This window comes from Bidens hawaiensis, unplaced genomic scaffold (genome assembly GCF_021521415.1).
Source record: "Bidens hawaiensis isolate Kalapana, Puna unplaced genomic scaffold, B.hawaiensis_p1.1 tig00001382_1, whole genome shotgun sequence".
NCBI classification, from domain to species: domain Eukaryota; kingdom Viridiplantae; phylum Streptophyta; class Magnoliopsida; order Asterales; family Asteraceae; genus Bidens; species Bidens hawaiensis.
In genome coordinates this window covers 3,315,329-3,338,270 of record NW_027491078.1, presented here as the reverse complement: position 1 = coordinate 3,338,270, position 22,942 = coordinate 3,315,329, and the positions used below count along the sequence as shown (strand labels likewise).

Here is a 22,942-nt window from a genome sequence, read left to right as displayed (position 1 = left end):
TCGAGTTTGTTAAACCTGCTTGTCATTTCCTTCACATATTGCCCGCTTGCCATCTTCACAGAATAATTTGATCTTTATTGGGGAAATTTCGAATAAAACTCGGAAATCTGAGAGGCGTGATAGCACTTTCAGATCAAATTATTTCGGTGGTTCACCCGAATAATTTAATCGGATACAACTCAGAGAATTTGAACAACTAGTATGTTTTTGAGTGGATTGATTGAACCCAAAATTATTATCATAATAATTATATATGACCAAAACTACCAGTGGCAGTTGAAAACGGTTTCCTAACCGTTTTTGTGAGGGAAAATTAATTTCAAAATAAACAGCTGCCCCCTCGGATCCCCCGTTCGAGATTCCAACCGAACACTCGGAATTATAATAACTCAAACAAGCGTGCCACCCGCACCTCCTAACTTGTTTGATGTGTATTATAAATCGATTTGGTCACCAAATCAATCCCGATTACACTAAAATATCTAACAATAGATGTGTGTTTGACCTTCTCCTCTCATCCCCTACTCTAATATCTGATCTTCCCATCTCCTCTTCTTAGTGTTTATGATTTCTTTGGTTGTAATCTCGTCATTACTTTGATTATCGAACGAACCCAGTGACTGATTTCTGAATTCGACTATGTTTTTGTTGTGATTAAACATTAGATCACTTCATTGGTGCTTTCATTGCTCCTTAGCACAGATGGCGAATTGCAATTCAATCAATCGCTTACCCTAATTGAATGCCATGCTTTTCTTGAGGAGATCTACAATCAACTGGCACATTTTCCGATTCCACCTTCAGTTGAGCTTAACGATTTACCTAATGATGTGGTATCTGCTCTAGAATTAAGTATGTACGATCCGACACCGCTTTTATCCAAATAAATGGCTCGCATATGCTGAAAGGTATTTCACGTATTATAGAATTCATAACATCGAACGGTTTCCTTATGTGCTTAATCATTTCTACTATGTGGTTAAGTTTCTATCAATTCACGGAATGGTCAGATTTCATAGGGTCTCTTGTGCAGCAATTTGGTTATTCAAGGAACGCTCTCCATGTGTTTGATGAAATGCCTGATTGTATTGAAACTATAATTATCAGTGCAGTTCATGAAACCATAGATGATAAGGTTATAGAAATCCAAACGGACTCCATAGTTGATGTTCATGAGTCACTCGGAGTAACGGATGCTCAAATGGATATATTGGATTATAATTTTTCGCTTGCACGTGTTACACCTAATCTGAATGTAGTCTTGGCACATGATTCGAAAGAGAATGCTAAGATTGACACCAACGATGGTGATGTTGTTAACTCTTCGGTGATAAAATATATGGCGGTATTGTGGCATGGTTTTGGGTCAATAGTAATCAACACCGTCTCTACAAAACTGATTGTGACTGATTCACTAGTTATTCATTCATTTATTTAGAAACCGGGTATTATCAATCAGCTAGCTCAAGAACTCATGTTTAAACTACCAGATGCATATTCAGTGCTTGCATTTGGTGCGCCTTATGCTCCTATCTCAATGGACAACACCAACACCTTGTTACCCTCCACATGTCTATTTACACAAACATTACTTGGTACTCCTATTTTTTTGGCTGCTGAACCGGAACCACCAGACCTGGGTTGTAATTTAGTTATTTATCACTCCAATGCTGCAACTGGTGATGCTCTGTGCATGCTTCAATGTACACAACAACCCTTGTTCAAAAATGACCATAACATATCACACACTACACTCGCATTACTTTTCATAAGATTCCCTGCAACCGGTGACTGCTTTTCTGTTCCAGCGGGTACTCCTAAATCAATAATCCTATTTAAAAAACGACTTTCTATGCGTTTGAAAATTTTCCAGGACACAATTTCTCTGTTTACACTGTTTAATGAAGTTGACATGCCAAATTTGATGATACTTTGTTTGGAGTACAAGGGCACCTTCTTAGTGAAGCGTGCGTTTAAGTTGGCACTGATTTCTGGTTTTATTAAGGTTGCTGCTCGTGGACTGCAAAATCAGTTGATCTTTAATACTGTAAATGCTGGAGATATTATCATATACCGAGATTATATTGATATCATCATCGATGTCGGTACTCTAAAGGGACTTGTTAAGCCAGTTAGCCAACTCGGGCTAGCTTTTCTTGATACGCGTCAAACCCAAGAGACCAACAATCAATCTCAGAAGTGGCTACCTCCTGGTTTCTTACAATTCTCCAATCAACCAGCTCAACAAATTGGTGTGACCTCTGGTACTTCACCTACAACAAATGGTTCTCACTTCAACTACTCTTTGTGCCATATCATGAATACACCAAGATGTATCTATGTTTCAAATAGCATGATAGCTCCTTTTAGGCTTGTTGATGGTGTTATATTGCTAGTTAATGAACAAAGTGTCATAGTGCATCTGTGGCATAAGTGGAAAACTAAATTAGCTTACACCACCAAGCTTTTTATATTCCCTTTGCATGACCTTGATTTGGCTATTTGGATGCAACAGAATTTATTTGTTCAAAAGTTTGATGATACTATCTGGATGATACCTTTTATATATGGAGACACTAGTTATGCCCTTCGAACTAGCCAAGAATTTGATGTGGTGGCCGATGCCATAATTCAACATTTGACGACATTGGGCATTGAGTTAGTACATGAAATATCGCGGGTTGTTGTCTATTTATCGACTCTTTCAGATATTCTAACAAGTGAGCTCATGAAGACTAATCTTGTTCGAATTCTCATAGACCATTTAACAGCCACAAATAAGTTGCACTCATTAGTTCTGCAGGTAAGGAACTTTGGTAATCTAATGTCCGGTGTTGTTTACACCGCAAAGGTGGGTACACTTCTAAACCGACATTATAATGGCAGAGTTGATTCGCTTTTGGATATGGGATTACGATTAATGCTACGAAATACTGTTGCTAATGAGTCAACCTTTAGAGTCAACTCCGATGCTTGGTTCATAGATTCTCCTTGTCAACTTTTAACTCATCATGAAGAATTTGCGGGTCCAAATCATCAAATTAGTTATGCAGTTGCGAATTCACCATCTAGTAAAGAGAGAAAAACGGGTCATTCTAGCCTTGGGGACCACAATCAAACTCAATCTAGACCATTGGTATCTTCATCGAATATAAACTGTCGAAACTTTTATGCGCGGAATACTTCTTGTAATATGGAACCTGAACGCCAGAATTTCAAAAAGAGATGCACAGATGCTGAATTGATTGAAGTTTTAAAAATAAATGTATCTGATGAAGATTTTAATTATGCTTCAAGGATGTTAGATAAATATAGAGCATTGACCATGGGGAACTTACTCAACTTTCAACAGGTGTAAACGACTCACTCCGACGCCTTTTGAGTATCACATGGATCATAGAGGAACTACTGAAATTTACCACATATTATACAGCCACTAAATGCCAAATATCTTGTGTCCACACACAAATTATTGAGGTATAAAACATTGACAATAAATTATTCACTACAAAGTATTTCACCCTGCTCAACAACTTGCAACATGTGATCATACTCCATTTAGCATTAAAGTTTGTGGTGTTACGACCATTTTACCCTCTTTGATAACTCCAACCGGTACTCAAACCCCTCGTATCGATTTCTTACCCAATCAGCCTTCGGCCTTGGTTCCTTCTTTTGGTTATCCACACTTCAACAAACAAGAATATGTGCATTTGGTTTCTGCCATACCGTCATTTTCAGCCCTTTATCACTTGAACTTTTGGAATACAAACTTTTGGCACGGGCTGATAGTCCATTCCCAACACAAATGAGTGCAACGCAGGTAGATAAATGGCACTCCTGCATCTATGTTTTTCTTACAACCTTACACCTTGAGAACCAGGTGAATTTGAAAGGGGGGAGTAATGTTATGAAACGGACCCGAGCCCAACCAGCCCGGTTAAGGCGGCCCAACAATGGAAATGAATTAGGAATGTTGCAGGATATAAACAAGCAAAAGATAGAAGTATGGGAAAACGAATATGATAGATGTGTGTTTGATCTTCTTCTCTCATCCCCTGCTCTAATAACTGATCTTCCCATCTCCTCTTCTTAGTGTTTATGGTTTCTTTGGTTGTAATCTCGTCATTACTCTGATTATCGAACGAACCTAGTGACTGATTTCTGAATTCGACTATGTTTTTGTTGTGATTAAACATTAGATCACTTCATTTGCTTGACTCCTTAAAAACTAGCATGTTCATTTGTGACGGTCCAAACCAAACAAATGCACACAGGTCAAAGTCTAGTGGAAACATCAAAACAAGATACACAAACGACCTGGAACCTTAATTTGATATAATAATTCCATTTTTTTAACAACTAATTTGTTTCATCTTATTTTATTCTCATGTCTCATATAAGACCAGAAGTCACAATTATTTGGTTGAGTCATACATCTTGAGATTTAATAATTCCATTAACTACTAAATAAATATGACTTGCAATTATGCTGATTGAGATATTCATGTCCTATTCCTATGATTCTATCGAAGGATACAACATCGACCTTCCATTGTATATTTAATTCATGAACCACCCGCAATGCAAGAAGCTATTATTTTCGTAGCCATAGAAAAACAAATAGGATAATACATGTATGGAGATTTATGAAGAATTATAGAGAGATTGACCAATAAGAAAATATTGTCATTTCAAAAGTAGAGAGTTTTTGAAGATTTATTAATATTTATTAAGGGTGTATAAAGATTTATTACGCAGGTAAAATAAAAAAATAAAAAGAAAAAATGATTTGTTTGGTTGGGACAATTCAAGATTTAGGGTTCTGTTTATGTGTCGTGTGTAAATGAGAATGTTGGGACCTATTTCTCACAAAGTAGAATTTTAAAATGGGTTTATCAATTACAAAAACTTTAAATTTTCAATTCATGTATATCTTATTTTTATTTATTTATTATTTTTTTTGAACGGCTAGTAACCACACACTACACTCATATACTCCTACTTCTAAAATGCTTCAAGAGAATATATTTTCATGTTAGGGTTTGAATCTTAATCTTTAGTCCAAAAGACAAACCTTTAACCCCAACCAATACTTATTAACAATAAATATTCTTGAATCTTGATTACCAATATAATATTAATAAATTTGTTTTAATCATAAAAATCAAATAACTTATGATGCCAATCTTTATTTGTTTTTAACACTCGCAATTAACATTGTTATTCGTTATTAAAACCAACCAAAATCGCTCAACTCATAATATCAATCAGTTCATCCAGTTTTGTAACGTCCGTTAATTTCCGATAAAAGGTTTAACCTTGTAGTGTTGTGTACACCTTTCCGGCTTGACCCGGCATTCTCCCAGGAGCTTCTTGCCACCCTCGTAAACTTATCATACTTAACTTTTCATGCAAGTTCAACCATTAGTAAATTTGAAGGGCTAGAATGTTATATTATTATTATTATATAAAAAAAAATTTAACCCTAACCCATACCCTAAATTCTAATCGGCGCCCCCTAGACCCCCCCTTCTCTTTTTGCGTGCAAACCAGCCCTTCTCCAGCCTCCCGAGACTCGTTCCAGGTCGATACTATATTGTTTCAACTCTTTTTCACCTTAATTCATCCGTCTGGCTCGTTTATTCGTCGAAAAACGGTTGTTTTTAGGCTTACCGGGTGGCTGTCCAATTGAGCAATTTCGGGACTGTTTTGGTTGGGGTTTTTGCACCAAAATCTTCGTAGGTACGTCTAGTATAACATACTTTATAATCGTGTCCATTGGTGTTCGTTTGATTGATCAACTAGTTGTAGATTGAAAACTAGTTTTCAGTTGTCTAGAATAGTGTTCTATTGCGTTTAACGCGAGGGATGAAATGAGTGACGACCAATTCAGTTCGGATAGCTTTGGTTTAAGTACGGGCTGTGGAAAATGATTTTTATAAGTATTGGGGCTGAATTGGTTGTCGGTTATTCAAACGGGTTGGTACAACGCGTATTCGCGTTTATTGATTAGTTGGTGCGTTGTGCTTGCGAGTTACTGACCCATTTGACTCGTGTAGCATCGTGTGGACTTTTTGGCTGTGAATCTATCATATTGGGTCCACACGGGGCTGAGTTGGATGTTAATTGCCTAAAAAACTCTTAAACGCGCGTGTTGGTGTCACCTAGTGCTTCCGGGGATAATTTGGGAATTCTTTATTCCCGGGAGTATCTAAGGGTCGCGTTGGTGAATGTAAGGCCCGGGGGGGGGGGGGGGGGGGGCTGTTATGATTGAGATTGACAAGGTCGAGGCTTTAGGTAACTCGAACCATGTTAGAACGTCTCGTAGGATCAACGAGTCCTTTCGATGTCGTTAGTAATGATTGTATGTAAACCGACAGGCGTTTGAGTTTTGGGGATACTTAGGGGTTCTCTAGCTCGTGGTGAAATCGTGTCTTGTGTCAGGTGAGTTCATGATGCCCCTTTTTACCTTTTTACGTTTTGGGCTAGCATACACACCTTATTACAATTTTACCCGATTTTACTCGTTTAAACTATTTGGATGGTATTACATGGCCTTATTTGTGATTGTGCATTTAGAAAGCTACGTTTGAATTATATTCTATGCCTTAGGATATTTTAGACTCGTTGTGGTCGTATGTTCCTTAAGGTTATACATATTACTTGTGGACTAGGCTCGAGGTTGCTATTAGGCCTAGTATTAATTCCTAGATTATCCATTATTTATGGATTGAAAGTGATGATATGGTCTGGTTGAATGTTTGAATTAGATGTTTGTAAGTGTGTATGTGAATGTGTATGTGTATGTGTTGGTAAACTGTGACCGGGTCAAATATATTACTTGGGGAAGACCCGTGGTGAGGAGGCCCGTGTTGCATGTTTATGTCCCGGCGGGTCAAATATATTACTTGGGGAAGACCCAGGGTGAGGAGGCCCGCCATCCTGCTAAACCGTGGTTGGGTCAAATATATTACTTGGGGAGACCCGGGGTGAGGAGGTCCGTATCACGTGTTTAGGTATGTTAAACCGTGACCGAGTCAAATATATTATTTGGGGATGACCCGGGGTGAGGAGGCTCGCGTTGCGTGATTTTGGTTTTGTTAAACCGCAACCGAGTCAAATATATTACTTGGGGAAGACCCGGGGTGAGGAGGCCCGTGTTGCGTGTTTAATCAAGAAAATATATTTATTATTTTATTTACTTATGATTTGATCAAGAAGGATTATTTATTATTTTATTTACTTATGATTTGACCAAGGAAATTTATATATCTACGTACTTAAGATTTTCTCCTATATTTTATACCTATGAAATTAAATTGCTTGATGGATGTTACTTATAAAACTTGAACTCACTCAGCTCAAGCTGACTTTGTGTGTATGTTAGATTGATTTCAGGTTGAGGATTGGAGATTACCGCTTGTACGTGCCAGAGACTACTCAGACGGTTGAAGGCATATCTAGTCAAAGAATTAATAATGCAAATTGTTTCTTTTAATTTATTACTATAAGCATTTAAATTTTGGTTTTGGCACTTTTCCTGGTTTTTGGGAATTTTGATGTTTATTATTCCGCTGTTTATTACTCTGAACTAATTTTAATAAGATGAACAAGTTTGGTTTTAAATTTTTGAGAATTTTTGGATATGATTACCAACTGTAGGATTCCCGAGATTCGGGGTCTTACAAGTTTAAAATGTTTCCGATGCAGTCAACGCAATTAAGATATGAAAAACGAGGTTTTACCTGCCAACCGACTTCTTGGATCTTTGAACTAGATGTGTAAATTGCACGATAGTTAACATCTTTTTTCCTACCTTTTTAAATTTTAGAAATATGGAGTTATTTGTATTTATATTATTTCATGAACCAATTTTTGTTTTAAAACTTTAATAGAAACGAATGATTATAAAAAACAAACAGTTGCCATTAGCTAAGGGAGCAATGCCGCTTTAAGTAAGACAATTAGTTATTTTGGAAAGTGTAGTGAAGTGGTTTCAATCGGCTCATTTGTGGACTTGTACGTCATTAATCGACACCTAAAAAGAATATTTAATCATAACTTAAGGCGGTTGTTACATACCAATTATTTAAACATAACTTATGGACATCATTTAGATGTGAATCCATCGAGTTCATACATAGGCTTATCATTTGTTTTATTTTCAAAGCAATTATGTAATAATATCGCGTTGATATAATCGTTTGTGAGAACAAGTATTAATATTAAAATAAGTATTCATGATAACATAAGTTGCAAGCGTCTCAAGCGGGAAGCTCAAAAAACAAAACAAAACAAGTAAAAGAAAATAAGAAAATGAAATAGTAAAAAGAACAACAAATCAAGTAATCAACCCGATAGGCCATTCAAGCCTCAATACAATGCAACTAAGAACTAACCCAAACCATCCCGTCCAAATCCTTTGGGTTTCGACCTAAGCTTTATCCAACCGAACAAACATCTTGTTGTGGACTATGAACTCGTCAAAGAGAGTCCGAAAGTTGACACCCTCTGGCCTCTTGTTCCTTTGCTTCCAAATAAACCATAAAGAGGAGTATATAATCGCCTTCAATAAATGTCTTCCATTTAATGTTGGGGCTCCTTCGAGACATCCATAAATTGCTTAAGAGAGCCCTGACTAGTCAAGTTTGACCCACACCAAAATGATACGACCCTCCAAGCCGCTTTAGCCACGTAACAATCCAAGAAAAATCCAAGAAAGCAATGTTAAGATACACAACACCGACAATCATTCAAAACTAAGAACATCCTTTAGCAATGAGGTTGAACACAACATGACTCCGGTTTTGAAATAGCCTCAAAAAAATTGTGGGGACTGGGGACCCAACTCTCCCACTCGTAAACTGGGGCACTGTCACCACAAGCTTCCCCACCATAATTCATCTCGAATCTTGAACAGAAAACTTACCCATGGAGTCTTCATTCCAACTCCACCAGTCCTCCTTATTGTCATTACAAGAGAACAACTTAAAAATCTCCTTAAGATCGCTCGAATCAGACAACTCCTCGGGTGCTAATTAAGTTTGTTTTAGACCAATTGAGAACCGCTTTCAGTTACTTATGTATCACTTACACATATGTGGACTGTGGTTTCAAAAATAAAAATACAAACATCAACGTCAAAGCAATTTGGAAGTTTTAGCACTTATTCATGCTACTCTAAAAGCATTCACAATCCGTTCGTCAAATTTAGTGAGTGGAGTTTTTATAATATATGGAGTGGTTTAGGGTGCCGTTGAGTGGATTAGGGTTTATAATATTGATTTACTTAAAATCAATATCTTATTTTTCAAAAAATAAGAAAGAGTTTCTCTCTCTTATTTTTTTAAAAAAGAGCAACGAGGCTCTGATACCATTATTGCGGAACAGTTTGTTAAAAAATATTTTGTTTAAGGAAAGATATATTTCTTGAATGTAAGGAGAAACATATATAGAATCATTTGAAATATAATAACAGCAGAAATAAATTTATACCTTTCAATCTGTAATCAATCTATCTTGTTCTTGTAAATTCTGATCATCTGTAAGTGACCAATCCAACAACACCATGCTTTCCCTAACGCCCTCTTGGCTAAACGGTACTCTTTTTGGCGGCTACATAGGATTCCAGGTTTTACAGAGTGCAAATTTATTATGAAGAAGATAAAGGAGTAAGATTTAAAAGGATATTTTTATTTCATAACTGTTTTTCCCGAAGGAAAAACTTCTTGATATCTACATCGTTTCTCCTCTAAGGAGATTTTACTCACACATGCTTTAAGAAAATTACAAGTAAAAGAAAAGGGGCGAGTGTCGATGCCCTTAAACCTAAATCATACTTCTTTATATAGGAGAAGCAGATTTTTACAAATGACCAAAATGGCCTTCTTCTATCGTCATTGATGACGTTTTTAGTCTATATACCCATGTGTTGGGTCCAGTTCTCTGGTGTTTTCTTCTGAAAAGTAGATTCCTTCTTCAGTGGAAGAGCTGCTTTTTGCTTTGCACCATGTGCATTGGTGGTCTTCAATAATTTCTTTTATCTTTTGGCAAAGTTTTTCTTTAGTGGTGGGGCTGACCTCCACTTTATTTTCAATAATTTGTTGTGTGAAATTATTGATAGCTGTCCTTTCGGTTTGTGGAAGAGGCGATGTTCTATAGCTTGTAATAATGCAATTTCTGCTGCAATAATTTACTTTATTAAAGTTTCCTCTTTTGATTTTATCAAGATTATGAAAGATCCTAATGAATCTTTCTGTTCTGATTGAACTCCAGTTTTCAATGTCTTCATCATCATTCATAATTTTTGAAGGATTGACAGTTCTTGTTTTGGCTAGGCCAATTTCTAGGTGATGGTAGGCGGGAAAATTACTTCCTTGATACCAATCAGGGAGAGTGGATGTGCATTTGACAAAGATATTTGCATCCTTTGCAGCTGCGATTTTCTTTCGAAAGTTTTTAATTGCTTTCTTCATTCCTTCTGTCAATAAACTGATTTCTAGTAAATTAGACGCAGGATAAATAAACTTGATTAATCCGGCTGAAAACGCTAGAGAAACAAGTTCTGGGCTAGAGCCTGGACAAAAAACAATTAGGCTTTTGGTGGCCTTGTCTTCAGTGTAGATATGTTCGGACTCAAAATCGTTTTGACTAAGGGACCTTGCTTTAGACCATATTGTCCTGAATTCATCCAAGGATATGATATCCTTTTCTTCTTTTTCCTCAAAACGTGTTATTTTTGAGAGATTTGTGGGAGCTTCTCTAAACTCTATAATTTTTTCTGGTTTCCTGGGTTTTAAAGGTTCAGGAAAAGTTAGTACCTTTAGAGGTATTTCTTTTCTGCCGAATTCTGCAGAAAAACGTGTAGCTTCTTGTTGAGCTTGATACAGAGTTTTGTATTTTTTAAATGGGTAGGAATTTCCCGAGGTGTATTTGGAGACTAGAGACCAGTCTTCATAAATGCCTCTGTGATCACCGTCAAAAATGACATAAAATCTAGAAGTATCTTTTTCTGGTTTGTTAGCCATTTCTGAATAACTTGGTCTAAGAGAGACCTTTTCAGTTTTTGGCAAACTGTCAGCCATCAACGGATTTGTTGTGTCTTTACCAGAGCCGTTTGCTGCTGGACTAGATGAAGATTGTGGTTCTTCATTTACCTTATTTTTGCTTTTTTCCAAAGCAACAGGAGTTAACGGACTTGAGTGTTCTTTACCCTTAGCCGTTTGTAAGGGAATAGATTCAGATTGTATCCTTTCGGATTCCTGTTCTGAATTAACAGTTGTTGCTTTTAGACTTTCGTCATATAAAGCTATTTTTTCTTGAATGGCCTTCAGCTCAATAATCAAGAATTTTTCTTTAAGGCGTAATGCCTTTAATTCATCCATGAGAGGATTAAAAAAAAAACCTTTCTTGAAAAGTTTATTTTCTAAACCAGAACCCTCTTTACTTAAAATTTATCAAAAGAGATATTGATTTTTGAGATGATCAATATTAACCTGTGTGGTCCTTATTTATAACCGGGTGAATAGTGATTTCAATTATTTTGAAAATCACGTGTAAGGCAATCAGCCAAGACATTTTTTGGCCCCTCAAGGTGCTCAATATCAAAAGCATATCTTGAGAACCACATTTGCCATCTGACGAGGCGTCCTTGTTTATTATCTCCAGAAATTTTTGTTTTAAGGAAATAAGTAAAATTTTTGTTATCTGTTCTGACTAGAAATTTTACAGGAGTGAGATAAATGGAAAATTTTGAGATAGTATTTTTTACCGCCAGTAATTCTTTTTCATTACTGTGATAATTTCGTTCAGCTGGTTTAAAGCTTCCCGAAGTGTATCTGCATATCTCTTCTTTTTCGGCTGTTTTAGCCTTTAGAACTCCTCCCCAAAAATCATTTGAGGCATCTGTTTCTATAATAAGAAAATCTTTTTCTTTTGGGAGATAAAGTTTTGGAAATTCTGTTAATTTTTTCTTTATCTTTTTTATGTAATCAGTATCGGATTGTTTCCATTCCTATACATAATCTTTCTTTAATTTTACCTGTAACGGTTTTCTAAGCTCTGCAAGTTTTGGGATATAACTTTCTGCATAAGTTAAAACACCCAAAAATCTTTGAAGATGTTTTTTGTCTTCTAAGATATTAGGAAATTTATGCAAATTTTCTAAAATGTGTTTTTGAGGACAATGAGTCCCTTGGTCAATTTCTAAGCCTAAGAAATTTATTTTTGTTTTAAAATGATTTGCTTTCTTTTTAGATAAAATTATCCCATATTTTTCAATTGTTTTTAGAACTGAAAAAACATGAAAATAATGCTTTTCTTCGGAGTTTGAGAAAACTATTATATCGTCAACATAGACGGTACAATATTCTTCAAATCCTCTTAAAGCGTTTTGCATATGTCTTTGAAATATGCTGGGAGCTTGTTTTAAACCAAAGGGAACTACCTTCCATTGATAATGTCCGTCTGGGCATGTAAATGCAGTTAATAACTGAGATTCTTCATCTAATAGTACCTGCCAGAAACCACTTTTGCAATCGAAACTTGAAAAAATGGTTTTGCCTCTTAAGAGGGTTAGTAACTCCTGCATACACGGGAGGTTATGGCTATCACCTTTAGTAGCTGCATTGATTGCTTTATAATTTACAACCATTCGCTTTTTTCCTCTTCTTTTTTCTGCCTCATTTTCAACTAAAAATGCAGGAGACATGTGAGGAGATTTACTTGGGACTATTAATTTAAGATCTAATAGTTCTTTGATTTGTTTTTTAAACTCTTCCCTATCCTGGGGACTATATTTCATAGGTTTTACCCTGATTATAGTTTTTGGATCAATTAACTCTATTGACGCTTTCATCCATTTTTTGGATTTTTCCGGATCTATAGGATTTTCTGAGCATACTTTCTCAAGTATTTCTTCAATTTTTTGATACTTTCTTATTTCTAGAAAATATTTTTCTTCAGGTTTTATAACTTCCTGAGTTATATTAGTACCTGGTATTTGTTTTATTTTTGAATCTTTTTTCATAGATTCAAGAAATCCGGGCTTTCCTAATTGAAAGGCTTTTGTTACTTTTTTAATCAAAATCATTTCCTGATTAAGATGAAAAGATATTCTATCAAGCCATTGGGTAAATGGTCCATATAACTGACATAAATTGTTTCCTAAGAGTATATCAATACCTGATTCCTGTTGATATATTGTTGGAATAATAAAAGGTTCTCCTGAGAAATAGACAATCAGATTTCTACAGACTTTATCCAACTTAATTGTTTCTTGATTAGCAATTGTTACGTCAATGCTTCTGGGAGTATTTTCCCATAATTCATCGGGTATAACATACTTGCTTGCAAGACATAGACTTGCCCCTGTGTCTATATAACAGTGTAGTGTTATTATTTTATATCCTTTTAGGAAAATTTTTCCTTTGATATAAATTGAGTTAGGATTAGTTATGTTTGAATATACTAACTCTTTTTTCTTTTGAAGACCAAAACAAAAGTGTAAAATGTCTTCTTTCCAATTGATAATTAGATTTTTATTCATTCTGATTCTTCTGTCGAGAAGTCTTCAGAAGATGAATCGCTAATTATTTTTAATGAATATACTTGCCTATATTCCTCAAAAATATCTTCAGAGGGAAAATACCCATCAGTTTTTGCTATAGAGATAAGCTTCGCTTTCTCTGGAAATTTTTGTCTATTAGGACATTCGTTAGCATAATGCCCTTCCTCAGAGCATATCCAACATCTACATTTCTTTTTTCCTTGAGGACAAACCTTAGGTTTTTCTTTTGAGAAGTATTTACCATGAGTAAATTTTTTCTTTTTATTTTTCCAAAATCTTTTCTTTGGTTTATACCTTTTTTTATATTTCTTTTTGAAATATTGTTTATCTTTTATTTGCTCACAGCCGAAAGATAACTGTGGAATTTCTGCTAATTTCTTGCAACAGTTTTTGTTGAATCTTTTTAGCTGTTTTTGTTTCTTAGAGAAATCACAATATGTAGCAATTTCTTCTTTAACAATTTTAGTAGCAAACCCTAGAGAATGCATTGTTAAACCGTTTTTCTCTTTATTCCATCTTTCTTTGGCTTTTTCACCTACGATTGGAATTTTCATTAAGTAAACTTCTACCCAAGAGTGGTATTCTCCTGTACTTAATTTATATAAATTTGTTTCGAACAAACAGGTGAATTCGTCTAAAAGACAGATGTCACATAACTGTGCTCTTGTTAAGTTTTGTCTTGCTTTTTCAAGCAATTTCTGGTTTTCTAGATCTTTATTAGAAAAGAAATCAAGGCCTAAAAACATAGTGTATAAGGCGTTAATAATTTGTTCAAAAAGATCAATACCATCTAAATCCTCATTCCAGGAGGTTCCTTTGATAAAATCTTGTATTATTCTCGCGGACTTATGCTCTATTAATAATAACAAGGTTTTAGCATTAGAGAATTCTTCTTCATTAGACTGAATTATCAGGCTAATTTCGGTATTCCATTTATCAATTACCTCTTTCCTTTTTTCGAGGTCAAAGATACAGTCAATTGTTATGATATGGCATAGAGAACTCAGTTTTTGCTTTTTTATGGCGTGTTCTACCATAACTAGTACTAGCTTGATGCATTCTAGTACTTTGTCTTGGAATTTCATCTTCTTCTGAAGAATCTTCTTCTTCTGTTTTAGGCTCTGGAATAGCCAAAACTGTTTCTTTAGAGAAATATTTTTCGTTTAAATTTTTATTTTCTAAAAATTTTTTCTCGCATTCATCTTCGCTTAAAGACAAAAGTTGAACGAGTTCATTAATTTGATCCACTGGGAGGGTATCTAATTGTTCATTAAAAACTTGTTCTAATTTTTGCGTAATAGAACTCATTTTGATTTAAGCTATGGAAATGATGATTTCTTTTTCTTTAAGAACTTGTAAATGGTTCTTAATATTATATAAGGCTGAAAATTCTTTAGCGAGATTATTAAGCCTTTCTTGAGGATCCATATTGATGTCGTTCATCAAGTAATGAATTTTTATTTGTATGTGATGAATGAGTATTTTATATTCATTCTTTTTAGATTGAGTATTTTTAAAGGCTGTTTCTAAAGATTTTTTGATCATTGTCTTATTATGACTTTTGCAGGTCTTTTTCATTAGAGTCAAAAGGCCAAGTTAGCGCGTTTGGACTTTTGGAGCTTCCTAATGATGGATTTCCCACGTTGAAGTTAGGAAATGAGTATTTCTGTGATTTTTCAGAGATTTTTTCTTTTTGCCTTACAGATGTTGAAGGCTGTGTTTTTTCGTGATCATCAATTTTGTCTAAGACATCTTTGATAATTTTTGCAGCAATGACTTCTAAATTTTCTTTAGTAGCCATGTTGTCCATTTTATTAATTAATTCTTTGATTAATTCCTCTATTTTTATGAGCGAACTCATATGGAAGATATTACTGTCATCCTTTTTTTTAGATTTTTGATTTCATTTTTTGCTGTAATGATTTTCTTTTCTAGAATTTTTATATTAAGAGTTCTTTTGTCATGACTTAACATAAAGTTTGTTTTTTGCTCATTTATTCTTGCTGAATATATGATTATTTCTGCTTCTTTATGAACAATTTCTTCTTCTAAAGTAGCTATAGCATTTAAAATTGGTTTTGAGGACATTATATCCCAATAACTTCTTTTAAAATTTCACCGTACTTATCTATCCTTTCAGACATAGACCTCATTAATTGAAGTTCACTGTTACCCGCTTCTTTTAAATGTGAAGAGGTTCCAGCATAACTATGCCTTGGTTTAGACACAAGTATTTGTTTGTTTCGAGCAATGTCTATTGCCCAATTTTCACGTAACTGTGAAGGCTCTGAAAACTTACTTCCCTCAACGGTTCCGATTTCTGAGAATACATCTTCTATAGATATATTCTCTTTTTCTTTATACTCAATTGAATGAGTACTATTTGTCAAAGCATATGAGATTAAATAATTAATCGTAAATACTTTATTTCCTGGTTCCATCAGATCGGTTCTTTCACACTGATGTATGAAACTTAAAGTTTTATCGAAATCTTTTGAATCTCGATGTAAGGCAAATTTAGGATAAACAGTAAACATAAATTTACCATATGCTAAATTTCCTTGTATAGCTCCTAGGAGAGCGTCTTGTCTATTGATAATTCTATTATCAACTAGAGCCATTTTTATTTGAAAGTTAATTCCATCTCTAAATTGTGCTTTTAGGAGAATTTTTACAGCGCCAATATGTACCATAGAGAGGGACTTTCTTAACTCTGGTTTTATTTGCAAAAGTCTTTTTGCAATTTCTCCCTTTGTTAGAAGTGGTAAATACATTTCTCCAGATGTATCTCTTATATCCACTGAGATTTCTTCAGTGTTGAAACAATAAAAGATTTTATTTTTTCTAGTAAAAGCTCTTGAAACAAGACTTTGTAAATTATTAGGTTGGTTAAAAACTTGCTTAGAGTTAAGCTTAAATTTAAGCTTGTTAATTTTTGATAATTGATCAGAATTAATCATGTAATCTGATGAAAAACCTTTTTCATTTTCACTGAAATTTATTATTTCAGTTGTTTGTTGTTCTGATTCTTCAGAATCTTTTGAAAACAAGAGTTTGTTTTCCATTTTTAAAGAGTTTCAAAGAGTTTCTCTCTTTTATTTTTTTAAAAAAGAGCAACGAGGCTCTGATACCATTATTGCGGAACACCCTATAAATTTTTAATATATTTGAAAACGATTGCGAGTGAATGAAAGAGAAAAAATAATGATAAAAATATAAAAGAGTATTATTTAATTAAGAATGATAGAGAAAATGTAATGTGTTTTAGTATAATTTTGGATTTGGAGATATGAAAAGAGATAAGAATGCTCTAATACTACGTATTTGTTTATGTGATGGTATGTTTTTTTTTTCCAGAGTAAAGTGTCATTTTCATCATTGTGGTTTGGCAAATAATGCGAATTTAGTCCAAAAAGTTTATTTCTTGCATATGGACCCTCCACGTTTCCCAATTATTGCCAATTACATCCAAATCACTAACTCCGTTAAATTGAATCGTTAACTCAGGGATAGATGTGTCTTTTCACTCTTTCTTTATTATATGAGTACAGTGCCAAAATCGTCCCTAAAGTTTGGTCACATTTGCTAATTTCGTCCAAAAATATTTTTTTTCGCAATTAGACCCTCGATGTTTCCCTACTGTTGCTAATTTCGTCCAATTTGTTAGCTCGGTCTAAATTTAATGTTAACTCAGGGTTTTACTGTCATTTTACATATTTGTTTACATTGTTGTTATTATTACGTTGAGCTAAACCCCTTATATGACTAAAAATAAAGAAGAATAAACAAACGGATAATATACTGGATTCAAACATAGGAATCGTGAAATGTTGTATATGTTAGGGATGAGCAAAATCGGTACCGATACCGAAATCGGTACCAAGGTTTTTAGTTTTCGGGACCGGGTACGGTACGGTATTTCCTGAATTTTACCTCAAATACCGGTACCGTCCCGGTACCAAACAATTTTCGGGGTCGGGATTTTCGGTACCGGTACAGTACCGAGCTCATCCCTAATATATGTCATCAAACAAACACATAATAACAATATTGTAAACAAACATGTAAAAGGACAATAATGCCAATAAGTTAACGTTAAATTTAGACCGAGTTAACAATTTGGAGGAAATTGACAACGGTTGAGAAAAATCGAGAGTCTACTTGCGAAAAAAATATTTTTGGACGAAATTCGAAAATATGACCAAACCTCAGGGACGATTTTGGCACTTTACTCATATAATAAAGAAATAGTGAAAAGACATGTCTACCCCTGACTTAACGATTAAATTTAACGAGGTTAGTGATTTGAATGTAATTGGCAATAATTGAGAAACATGGAGGGTCTATATACAAAAAATAAACTTTTTAAACTAAATTCGTATTATTTGTCAAATCACAAGGACGAAAGTAACTATTTACTCTTTTTTTTCATGAATGTATCAAGTGATTGAGTTGACGTATTAAAATTTATGAATGTTAGCACCAACTTATATATTTATTTGGATAGCACAAAAGACCCACCAATGTACGTCGAAGAAAAACCTTATAAGTAACTCAATAAGGGTGGTGACTACACGTGTCACCATCATCACGTATAGTAGTTAAAAATATTTTAAGGATGTGAAAAACCATATGGAGAGTACACGTGACACCATCATCACGTAGAGTAGTTAAAAATATTTTTAAGGGTGGTGACTTGCTTATCATCCACGTAGCGTAGGACTACACGTGTCACTATTCTCGCAAATACATAAACATATAATCATCAATTTCCCATTTTGAGGATACCTACGGTATGATATTCAGTCATGTGACTACTTACCATGTCATTTGCTAAAAATAACAATATCGACTATTTAATATTTAAGTTGTTATTTGGTAATTATATTTTGAAGAAAATAAACGTAACAGGGGTGTTTGGGATTGCTTATTTTCATCAACTTATAACTTATTAACTTTTCAAATAGTAATAAAGTGTTTGGAATTGTTTATATTGTGAGAGAAAAAGTTTCATAAGTTACAATATTATAACTTATTAACTTAATAAAAAGTTATAAGCAGGTAAAATAAGGAATCCCAAACACCCCCTAAGTATTTATACAATAATACTTTAGTTTATTTTCTTTTGAAAGCAATCTACTATATTTCAAATCATACCATCATAAAGAACTGAGTTTTTCGATAAGCAAATGCAAGAATCGTTCATGCATTCATCATTCATCTGATCACGCAATTTCACTTCACGTGTTTCCATTGAAGAATACCATATTTTAACGCTTGTTGTGACTGTTAAAAGTTAAAACCAATATAAACTTCAACACCAATGGAATAAAGAAAAATCTTTCTTTTTGTTGTCAATGTATGGAGAAAAAAAAATGTTAAGGGTTAACTTTTTTCATAGGGCCGTTGTTAAAAAAATTAGGGGTCAGTCAAAAAGTGATAATATACACTATATATATATATAAATTGCAGGGTTATTTGACACCAGTTGCTGGCTTACGCATTCCTATAACCTTGGACGTAGCATATATAAGCTACATTGAGTTAATAAAGCCAATTGTATATTGGACCAAATAAATATTAGGAAATCTTATAATTTATATGGGCGAATAAGCGAACTAATATGTTACTTATGAAAAGAGTCATAACAAAACATTTTTAGACATGTAACATATTGGTTATACGAAATAAAAAAAATATAAATGTTACTTTCAACACATGTTCAATTAATTATGCATATATAACCTTAAGATTCAATTTTTAACGGCTGCCAATCACAAACACGAACCCTGTATAGCTCCACTAATAAATATGCATCTTTACTCACGATGAGACTTTAACCAACTCATAATCTCATAAAGGAGGACGTCTTTTCTTACACCTTCATACTAGTAGCTAGGTCAAACGCGCTTTAGTCTTATAAATCAAATATCAAGATAATAAGTATATGGCTAAATATTTTTAATCTATTCATATAATCGGGTTTAACTTTCTCAGTTAATTCAGTTGTTCGGTTTCTATCCTCACTGCCACACCTACCAAATGGTTTATTGAGCTAAGAAATTTGTTTATTTTTTCTAGCTAAGCCTTAGTTGTGACAGAATCTTTATCTGCCTTTGTGTTGAGTTTTTGTATTTGGTTCTTCTCTATTGGGATCCAGATATTACAATGACACAAAATGATAAAAATTAAGATGGGTACACCAAAAAGTTTTTTTTGGCCTACAAAGGATAACGACCCCTAACCCCATTCATCCCCAACTTGACTCAATTGACTACCTCTTAACCACATATTTTGTCTTATCCCAACTGTCTATTAAAAACATTGAAACAAACATAATTAAGTTTGGTGTATAAATTAAGCCCTAATTCCTATCTCATAGATATTTTAATGACTCATTTATGCCAATTTGATCAATTTTGGATATCACAGGTCATACCATGTCAAAAAATTGTGTTTTTTAAAGAACCGTTTAAAAAGAGATGAAGTTAGTTTAAAATCACTTGTCATAAAATAATTTACTAAATCTTTTTTTTATCGGATCATCAACCAATACCCGGGTCTCATATGACTATATGAGTCATTAAAAGCTTTTTAAATTAACTTTTATGTTACAGTTGTGATTATATATAGAATAATTGATTTTTTAGACATCATTTTTACGGAGTATAACGATGAAATGATTTCAATCGTCCCCAGTTATTTAACGTCTTAAGAAAAAAACAACGTGACTACCACTAAGGCAAAATGCTTGTGATAACTAGCCGAAAATTTAATTCATGACCATATCCCGTGGGTAAAAAGAATGAAAACCATGGATCTATAACACGGTATTAGTTAAATTCATAAATATTTTATATTTAGTTTATTTAAACTTACAAAATTAATATTTATCTATCTAAAATTTATTTAAAATATTACAACACCAAATTTAAGTAGGTAAAAATATTAATTGCTTCAAGTAAAACACATTAAATGCTATTATTATTATTTTTTTAAAGGCACATTAAATGCTATTATTACATATCTTTTTACATATAAAACTTTAATCCTATATGATTCTATATATTATCATTATTATAAATATAATAGCATTCGGTAAATTGGATGTGGCTCAATGATAGAGTACTCACTTTACAAGTGAGAGGTAGGGGGATCAAACCTCACTACCACCAATTTATATGGGAGATATGAGAGATGACCCTGGCTTGTCAGGGTTCGAGTCCTGATCTCACCCGGTTTTACCGGCTCCTTCCTGTCGTGCCATTTGGCGGGCGTGGGGGTCGGGTTTTATCCGGGGAATCCCTCAATAGGTGGACCGCTAGGGGCTCCGTCCGTCCGGACTCGTGGCCGGCTCTGACTACCTTTAGCCAATGGGAGCCGCGTACAAAGTACCCGGCGTTACTTAGTTGGTCGTTTCACAAAAAATATATATATATAATAGCATTTCTACTCTGCTATGTAAGTTGCAAAACATGAAGTTAATGATTGAATCCTTATTGAGTACAACATTTAAGTCAGAAAAAAAAAACTATTATTGTTATAAACTTATAATATTCTACTTCAAAGAATAAAAATATAAATATATATTTTGTATTAAAAAATATATAATTCCAAAGTGGACCCATGTCACATGCCTAGCCCCCACATCCGATAGTGAAAACCCTCCCACTCGTTGTTAGGCCTTCCTTCTTTCTTTCCTTTCTTTTCTGCTGCTTATTTATATTTAAGCAACACACGTTAACCCTTCCACTTCCAATTCCAATTCCAATGGGTTTACAAAGCCAACTCACCGACATTTCATCCGATTCCATTCCACTCTTCTTCCTAACATCCATCATAACCTTCATATGTTACATCCAATCACTTATCCTCAACCTTGTTGGCCTCCACTACCACTACCAGCCCGATGACGTGGACGACTCCATCGGATCCGGGTTGTCCGGGATTATTATGCTGGCGGATCAGTTGAGCTTGAACCGGGTTTTTTCGTTTAAGTATAATATTAATAATAATAATAATACTAGGTTATCCGACACGATGATGAACACAGATTGTGTCGTGTGTTTGAACGTGTTTGCCGATGGAGACCACGTGCGGAAGCTGTCGTGTCGGCACGTGTTCCATAAAGAGTGCTTTGATGGGTGGCTTGATCAGATGGACTTTAGGTGTCCGTTGTGTAGGTCACCGGTGGTTTGTGACGAGCACGTGAGAGTCACGCGCCGCCGGGTGTCGGGTGACGTCATGGGGTGGTTTTCGGTTAGGTGAGTTGGGGTGGAGAGTTGTATACATGTACTTGAGGCTTTAAGAGGTGTACGTTTGTCTGTTTCCAGGGTTTGGTTTGTTTTTTTTTTTTTTTTTTACCGTGTGGGTTTTTTTTACTGGAAATGGGTGATATTTAGGGTTGTTAATTTCTCTTTGTTTGTTAACCATTTACCGAATAAAATTATGTATCAGTATAGGTATCCGACGTCAAATAAAATTTTATTGTCCTCCGACTAAAAAAATGAGTTATTATCACAATACAATTGTGGTGGTTTTGACTACCTTACGTTTCATCGGTAAAGTAGTTTAAAAGGCATGTAAAATGAAGTTATATTGTGAAACCCTGATTAGAAATGTCTGGTTTGTCTTTGAAAACAAATATATTGTTTGAACTTTGAAGGCTAATGTTTATAATCAAGCATGATATAAATGTACAATAGTTCAAGAAATCTTGTTTTGATAATGAAAATTGATGTTGCAACTTGCTAATATGGTTGTAATTCTTTAACCAAATCCAATGGGCCTTTCTTATGTACAAATTGGGCCATCTTTTTTAGTGGTGGGCATTTTATGTGATTACCAAAAACTGGGCTTTGTGACAATTGCTTTAGAAACTGAGCTAATAACTAGACAACTAGTTGTGACTAAAAGTTGTTGCCACCATCTAAAATAGAACATTTCATTGATTACGTACTTGTTTTAATGCTAGGCATTATATCTTTGAAAATAGATTCGCATAGAATTGTTGTTAACTAAAAGTTAAGCTTTATGTAAAGGAGGAGGTCAGGTACCTAGACACGTCACACTACTTGACTGCATTTTCCCTAAAGAAGAATCCAGTTTGATTTCAAAATAACAGGTTGTGCCGCATTCTCACTCCCCTCTTACATAATTTCCGTCTGTCATCCAAAGACGGTACTTTACGAAGAATTTTTGTCTTGTTAACCGGGGAAGTCATTGGCTTCTGACTTCTCTCCTCATGTGGCCTCATCTCAGTGTCTTTGGCTTTAGAAACCACATACGGTAGAAACTTTTAAACAAGACAAGGCAACATTAGATTTAAAAATAAGAAAGGAAAATGCCTAAGTTATATATTAAAGATGAAAT

General features: G+C 34.3%; 1 protein-coding gene and 1 pseudogene across 1 annotated transcript; one reads left to right on the top strand and one right to left on the bottom strand.

The window, feature by feature from the left end:
• Positions 1 to 15,657: 15,657 nt before the first annotated feature.
• LOC143572840 (uncharacterized) lies at positions 15,658 to 16,191 on the bottom strand. Its single transcript, XM_077057890.1, has one exon. The coding sequence runs from the start codon at positions 16,189 to 16,191 to the stop codon at positions 15,658 to 15,660; it is 534 nt and encodes a 177-aa protein (XP_076914005.1).
• Positions 16,192 to 21,323: 5,132 nt separating this feature from the next.
• LOC143573596 (E3 ubiquitin-protein ligase RHA2A pseudogene) lies at positions 21,324 to 21,838 on the top strand (annotated as a pseudogene).
• Positions 21,839 to 22,942: the final 1,104 nt, after the last annotated feature.

Coding starts and splice junctions, on each gene's coding strand:
- LOC143572840 (XM_077057890.1), bottom strand. CDS start 16,191: ATGGCTCTAGTTGATAATAGAATTATCAATAGACAAGACGCTCTCCTA.